The sequence below is a fragment of the Trachurus japonicus genome, chromosome 1 (assembly GCF_045865225.1).
Source record: "Trachurus japonicus isolate A0001 chromosome 1, Traja_1.0".
Taxonomy (NCBI): Eukaryota; Metazoa; Chordata; class Actinopteri; order Carangiformes; family Carangidae; genus Trachurus; species Trachurus japonicus.
The window spans coordinates 22,797,431-22,805,464 of NC_140907.1; the positions used below are offsets into that span (position 1 = coordinate 22,797,431).

Below are 8,034 nucleotides of genomic sequence, written 5' to 3' on the forward strand. Positions count from 1 at the left end.
TCTTGTGAGTACATTTGTTAAACCTCTTAACAAAAACAACTGTGAAATTAAAAATTGAACACTACAAATACAGCAACTTATTTCACAGGCTAGAGAGTCCAGTTTGGTGGAGGGGGCAGACAGGAGTCAACTGTGTCAAGAGTTTGTTAATCTCTCCCTCTGGAACATAAATGTTTCCTAGTTTTATTTACAAATTGGGACGATCTAAGCCTTTACTGTAAACCTGAAAAGATGGGCACTGAAAATAGATAAAATACAGTATATATATGAATGTAGTGGCACTGCTAATGCCATCTATGTAATCCCTAGAGCAACTTAAATTTCACCGACAAAGCTTGATACACATACACCGCATTGAACCGGAAAAATAACAGTTTTATTAACATTTGTGTTGAGACAAAAAGAATCAAACATTTTTGTTCGATGAACATACAACGATATGACAAACTTCTCAGCATAGCAGATTCACATCATATTTTTTTTTACAGGTGTTTCATTTTTGTTTAAACTTCCCTTCTGCAACCCAATCAATATATCATTTATATTTTTCCACTACAGTATCATTCAAAAACAGTGCATGCAGTTCTTCCCCTGCTCCCTTTTGTTCATGTGAACTAAAACTGGCCAACAGCTGAAGGGGTCACAACTTCTGAGCTTCAAATGGCAACACTGTTTTCCACCTCCTCTGGATCCAAGTATGTGTATGGGATTTCCAGGCCCCTGTTTCGGACTTTGATGGCTGTGCTCAGCACTTCAAGTTCTCCCTGGAAGTGCCGGATCAGTTTGCGGGGAACCTCCTCAGTGAAATGGTCTTCATTGTACTGGCCAAGCTGAACCTAATAAACAATGGTACATTTAATTTTTTGTTCACAAACATTTCATGTAGCTAATTAATTAATGTAATTGTTCAAAGTAGTCTTAAATACTTACAAAGTCTGAAGACTGCTTGCTCAGTAGCCACATGGTGGCCATGCCCTGAGCTGTTGTGTTGACATCAGGGAAAGTCTGCAGCATTGTGGCTTCGCTTGTTGTCCCCTTTGTCGTTGGTGGAGGGAGTTGTAGGGCGATGGGAGTGTTGGGCATCCAGCCACCAAAGTCATACTACGATAAACAGATATTTAATGGAGAACTGGTTAAAATGATTTGAGGGATGAGTGCACTAGTAATAATAAAGACCACAATGTTCATGTAAAAAAAAGCAAGATCACCCTTTTGGTCCAGACTAAAATATTTCAACAATGGATGGATGGTCATCAAATTCATGGTCCACAGAGGACGAATCCTAATGACTTTCACAATCCCCTGACTTTTCCTGTATCCCCACCACTATTTGCTCCTTTAGCACCACTATTCGGCACTATTTGTTCTGAGAGAAATCTTTTAGGGCTGGATTGACTGCTGGTTTAGACATCCATGTTTTTCCACTGGTATCACCACTGGAGCCAAATTAACCCTTTGGTTAATGATAATTACCTACCTTTACCTGTCATTATATAATCAGTGTCAGCTGTATTTTGTCTTTTGTGCTAATTATGACATGTTAAAATAAAAATCAGAATGCATTGTTTGCATTGTCCTTGTGCATTTCAGCATTTGCTGTATTTACCTGAGAGCACCAGCAGGTACAGACTCACAGTCCTGCTGCTTGTAGAGTTTTAGCTTTGTGTCCTAAAAGTTACCCTCAAGGTCAAATGTCACTTATTTGGCCAGAATCCATCTATCTCTCTCCGCAAAGAGGAAAAACTGTGAGGACTTTTCAACCCATCCCCAAAAGTAGAGCCACACTTTAATTGAATAATCCAGTAAATTAAAAGGATTCACCTGTCCAGTATTCACAGCTGCATGCTGGGCTGAGCCAGTGAAGATCGCCATGGTTACAAACTTGATCAGCTCAGCCACCGTGGTAAATCTCTGAGGAATTCCTGAGAATTAAACAGCACAGTGAAATAGGTCAGTCAATTAAGTTATACTGAAGTAAAGTCTGAGTCATGGTTGATGTCAAATAATGTTATGTAAACACAGTCTATGTAACCAACATGTATGACACCATTTTTTTCTTTTAACCCCACCTGTCTCTGCTTGGGAAAGGAATCCATGTTCAAAAATGTCCATAATCCACTTCTGCAGCTCAGAGTCTCGCTGGACCTCAGCGTCATTCTTGTAGTAGTGGCTGAGTATTCCCTTCACAAACCTTTGAGAAATGTGGATAAGTACTGTAAAACACATTTCTACTTCGACTTATACATTTTTTATACACACTGTAGTGGTAAGAAACTCTTGTGAGATGATTCCTTTAGTTCAAGACATTAGGGAATGGTGTTTTTGGGGATGTTGGTGCAATGGCTGAGAGAGTGGACAACATAACTTTAAAAGAAGTGTTAGATGAGAAAATCAATAGCACTAGCACATCTGTGAGTTTTAGCAGAGTAGCTTGAGGACTGGATTCAGGGATGAATAGATGCTTGCTTTAAAGTTCAAACATATGCCTTCCAGCACATTCAAATCATAGTTGTAAATGTAATTATATCAATATTAAATCATAATTCAATCATATGACATCTCTTTAAGTAGAGACGTGAAAATGACAAATTGAGATTTGACGGGGAATTACATGCTGTAGTTATTCTTTGTAAAGAGTGGAGAACAGGGTTAAATAATCCCTATAAAATGTGTTTAACAAAAAAAAATTCTACCCTATTTACGGATCGTTTGGGCATGGGCTCCTTCATTAAATAGCAGTAGTTGATACACGATATTCTTGTTTAGATTTAAACTGGGGATGTTACTTAACCCCCGAGCCATGGAGGTGCCCCAGGTTTAGATAAAGAACATCATGGAAAGTAGACCACTGAAAAAAAAAACTACAGCCTCCAAAATGATCAGTTTTGGAGGCTGTTAAGTTTCTTAAATTGTTCAACCGTCATGAAGGTAGAAATTGTTGAAGGGCGGTTGAAATGCATTCGTTTTTATTCGATGTAGGCAACTGTGTGTCTCAGGCCCCTAACACTTCCAGTAGAGCCTCTTGCAACAATGAAAGAACATGTCTTTCAACATAAAACTTTCAGAGATTGCATCAAACTGGTCTAACTGAAAGAATTGATGAAAAGGAACTATTGGTAAAAGAAGAAGAGGGTTAGGAGGAGTGGGTCTCAAATGTTGCAGTTTAGTAGCTGATGCTTGTGTTAGAAGTCAGTGCTTCAGTGTTGATGATCAGTTTTTTATGAGAAACATAAAGAGACCAAAAGCTGCATAATAGATATGGCACTGGGATCTCTCCTTTGCCTAAATTAGGGCATCCTGAAGAGCACGGTCATTTATTTAAACAGTGAATTGTCTTTGCATTAACAATATGTATTCCCAATATACTGACTAATCCATCTCCAGTCAAATGTAAAGGTCATCAGAGCAGCTTCATACTTCAGTCACTGGTGAATGGGAGTGGATAATACGTTGGTAATGAAATGGCATAGGCTCTCCTTGTGGAGTTGGATGGCCCAGCCAGATGTCATTTACTAGGGCATGGAGTACAATTTGGGGGTGAACTCAGTGGAAGAAAATGTACCCTCTAATCCTGAATTTGTATTTTCAGGTAGCTTTCCCATGAGGATTGGTGCTCTCTGCTGGAGCAATCTCACCAACACAGATGCAGTTGCCTTTGTGCAGGCCAGCTAATCTGTCCTGTTCCTCATTACCTTTGCTTCAGCTGAGGAAAGCACGTGATTCAGTTGTTCACATAACAAACAGCCACACTAGCTGTGTATAGCAAGTATTTCATAAATTGAAATGAAAAGCTGAGACCTCTGATGCTACCTATAACCATCATCTGACACACATTGTACAAATTGTGTTTTTCACCTCATTGCACTTTTCGGCCTCTGAATTCATACAAACTAACCCAACCAAGGTGTAGCCTACGTCTCCATCTTGTATAAAGAAAATGCAGAATGAAAACTGTCAAACATACCTGAAGATGATATCCCAAAGCCGCAGTCCATCATCCCTGTAGTAGTAGTTTGGCACATCCTCAACCCCACGCTCAGCAATGTCTTCTGGCATACAGAGGGAGCTGTAGGTCACTGATGACAGCGATCGCTTCAGGATTTTCAGCATCGCCTCTCCGCCAGAGGATGCAAACTAGAGAACAACCAAAATATGAAAGCAATGTAGTGAACAACAAACAAACAGTAATCGTGATACTGAATAGAAAGAATACACAGTGTGCAGGTAATGGTCAACTGAAGGTGTTGTTCTTACCTGTGTAAAAACTCCCTCCTCAGATATCAGACGACGTCGAGCCAATAAGTTGATCTGCAGAGTGTAGCGTGTGTGAGGAATGAACAGCTGAGGGAAAGAGGGAACTCTGTTAGTACTCGTCCACCAAGTCAGAAATCTTGATGCTTCTACCGTGTAGCAGATACAATTGCAGTTAATCAAATTCAGTAGGTAGAAAAACAAACAAACAGCAAATCATGGTCAATTCTGCACTCTCCCATTCAGTTACCTTGTACAGCGGATGCACCATGGGCACGTTGCGCAGCAGCGACACTGCAAAAACTTCAGCCAGCAGGTGAGTGCGCAGCAGGTGGACGTTGAGTTGATGCTCGCTGAAATCTGCACTTCTCACAAAAATCTTGGCCATCAACCAGTCGTACTCGGAATCAGCAGGGACAAAGATGGGATTGTCAGTAGTTGGTTTCTGCTTCAGCTACAGGGTGCAGACAGAGGGTCACAGTTAATTCATCCTAGTCGATCCAACACCAGCAGAGAGGACATTAACACAGTTGCTGCTAGTTACAAAGAACCTAGTGTCTTGCTTTAGGACGCATTTATCAACGCTGATGCCTCCTGAAGCAGCTGAGCCAACATCGTACCCTTCAGCGATAGCCACCTTAATCAATACTCTAATTCCCACCTTTAGTATCAACCATATTAATCTCGCTTATCTCACCTGAATAGCAATCGGCATCAACTTGTCATCAGGTGTTTTGTGGAGCAGAACGAGGGGAGCCATGAGGTAATGCTTCTTCCCATTGATGATGTTTGGTTCAGATCCATGCAAACGCTTGTAGTCACACAGGTATATGTTGCCATTCTGTTTGATTTTGTAGCAGGGACAAGAAATCATTTTATTTCCAAATATTACATTTGCAAAGTAAACACATTAGTGCAGATTTATGATCTATTATTAAGTTTTTGAGTCAGTATGAAACACTTACCTTCATTTCATCTGCCAAGCTACACTGACCGCTGAGGAAGACCATGTCATCAGTGACAGGGAAATTTCTGGGTAGGACCTTGCAGCGTTGGATCAATATGGGGTTGACACCATTCAGAAACTGGTAGGCAAAGAAAGCATCCTCCCTCCAGTGTTCCTGGACATATTCTGGAGAAAGAGCAAATTTGAATGTCATTTTCATTTCATTTCATTTTCATTATCTTAATTGGATATGGGAAACAATGTGTTTCACAGACTGCAGTCTGGTATGAGTAAGTGTTATTTATACTTTTTTTCAAGGACAGTGCTGAGTCTTGATTGTTTGCAATTTACTACAGTCAATACTTTTATTATAAGCAAAGCTGAGAATTAGGGTGAAATTGGGTGAATTTTGACAAACATTTCCTTCTCCTGCACATTTGTATCCATTTAAGGAAACAAGTAAAGGATCCAATAGATTATTCAGTATTCATCTTATCACAGGGATAAAAACTTTTGAATATGTCTTAGGTACTGTAGTGTAATGGAATACAGGTGATCTGTAAAGTGTGAATGTAAAGTGTAATGCATACAGTATCCTATTGCAATTGCACAGCACCTGATATTTCTGTCGTTTTGCAGTAGAACACCCGGTTGATGGCATCAAGGTCAGTCCACCTCTCTGTGTTATCATCCAGTCCCTTCAGGTTCAGTTCTGTCAGTCTGGAAAACAAAAACAGACACTTCGTTATGATTCCTAAACTAACTTTGATAGGCTGGCAGGTTGAAAGATTAGCTTTGAGAATTTTACCCCGCTGCTGCAGTGTAGAGAAACTCTGTAGTCTTGGTGAAGGAGAAGCGGACCTCACAAGGCAGCGAAAAAGGCCCGTCCGCCTTCATGCATTGAGGTATTCCCTCTGCATACACATGCCAGCTGGGAAAAATAGCACAGGCACAGCAAATTTAGTATGAACAGAGTTATGAGGGGATTTGAACAGTGTTTCTGCAGATACCCTGGCTGGCATCTTGACAAATATTCATACATTCAGTATAACAACTGCCACATATGTCACAGTGTAATGCATTTTAATAAACTCTTGGCAGGTGTCACAGTGTCATAAGATGGTTAATATAATATTATATGTGATGGATAAATCCAAACAAAGATGTGTGAGGTTTGGATCTACGTTAGCTCTGGGGTGCAAGATGCTAAACCATGTAGAAGATCTGATCTCTCACCGATAGTCCTCTGCTCGTTGTTTCAGTTCCTGCTCCCGATTGTACCGTCCAAGATGATGGTCGTCTTCAAAGATTTTCAGAGCTTGAAAAGAACAGCAAGATTTTAAAATGTTGAAATTGCCAATATTTTGGATGCTATTTTCTATATTGTCTCCTGCCATTGTTGAACAGTATGTCTTCTGTGAACCATTTTCCACAAACCTGTTCCCTCTCTGAAGCGGTGCACCTCGTTGTCAGTGATCCAGCGGTAGACGGGAAAGGTGAAGGTGTGTCCCTCGGGAGATTTCACTTCCACCTTGGCAGGGAACCATGAGTCCTCTGGGAAGAATGGAAGATGCTGTTTGTCTAGCTCTATCAGAACCAGCTTTCCCAGAGAGATGGGGCAGGACACGGTGAAAGTAGACACCTGGAGGTAATGACAAAACAATTTGTATAAATGTGTGTATGACATGGATTTGCTCACCAAGAACTGAGCTGTAGCATCCAAACAATTAGGATCCCTAATGTAAAGGGATGGACAAACAAAACATGCCCTGAATATGATACCAATATTGTGAGGCTGATTATGGGGGCTTTTGGTTACTTTGGTCGTCTTTGTCACTGGAAGTTGCAGAGCTGCAAAAATCCTATTGCTGCACACACAAGTCTGAATTGGCCAGGGTTTACATCAGCCTCTCTAAATTGGTATTAAATGTGCCTATATGCAGAGATGGTCCAGCGTGCTGCACATTTAAACAGAGAGGGATATTCTCTACTTACTGCTCCTCTGAAGAAGGATGCGGCTCCTTTGAGGCCCACAAGCCACTTACGATCACTCTCCCCATCTCTGCCCACCAGCTTTATGAAGACATTACTGAAAGTAGTGGCAGTGGCAAGATTGGTTGTGGAAACCGTCACTTCGTAATCCACCATTTTCAATCTGGAAATCGTTATAAAAAACCTGGTTGGAGAAGAATAACAATAACTGATTAATTTACCTGTAACAGAACGAAATCTTCAAAATTCAATGAGTTATTGTGTAAACTAATACTGAACATGATATTTTACACTCCAGTTGTTGCTGATTTATAGAAAGTATCTGTCTTACCTCTGTTAATGAAATCACCAGGTCTCCTTTGATGGAAATCATCACAGGCTTCTCTTTTTATACACTGATTTTTGTGGGAGGATCCAAAAAGCAAACATACTCACTGTGCTGATGGAATGTCAGACATGTATGAGCAGTTACCTTAAAAAACACAGGGTTGTGTAATAGTGCAAATGCATTACTTAAACCTGACGAAGCATTTCTCCTTCTCTATCACAACAGAGTTGTCACCACCTCACATGAATATTCAATACAATTCACCCATGACCATGTAGCTCATGCTCAGAACAGAGATTGACATACAACAACAGGCAGCTCAAAGTATCAGTGCAAGGTTCCATAAATTAAGAAATAAACAGGTTCATTCATTCTTGTTTTGGAAAAAAAAAAGTAAACACTTGTAAGTATTAATGGAAATTCAAGTTGAAGCACAATTTACTTTGAATGTATATTTTAAAAAAAGGACTAAATGCAATGATACAGTAATATATCTTTTCTGTTTCAGTTAGTATCA

The 8,034-nt window shown here is 40.2% G+C and overlaps 1 protein-coding gene across 1 annotated transcript; it reads right to left on the reverse strand.

The window, feature by feature from the left end:
• Window positions 1–362: 362 nt before the first annotated feature.
• Window positions 363–7,553, reverse strand: LOC146991915 (polyunsaturated fatty acid lipoxygenase ALOX15B-like). The gene is made up of 15 exons (XM_085780641.1): window positions 7,521–7,553; window positions 7,193–7,373; window positions 6,635–6,839; window positions 6,434–6,515; window positions 6,006–6,128; window positions 5,814–5,917; window positions 5,217–5,383; window positions 4,949–5,092; window positions 4,502–4,705; window positions 4,255–4,341; window positions 3,965–4,134; window positions 2,070–2,191; window positions 1,822–1,922; window positions 931–1,101; window positions 363–836 (listed from the first exon to the last, which is right to left on the reverse strand). The coding sequence occupies exons 2-15, from the start codon at window positions 7,343–7,345 to the stop codon at window positions 657–659; spliced, it is 2,013 nt and encodes a 670-aa protein (XP_085636767.1). The 5' UTR covers window positions 7,346–7,373; window positions 7,521–7,553; the 3' UTR covers window positions 363–656.
• Between the last annotated feature and the right edge of the window lie 481 nt (window positions 7,554–8,034).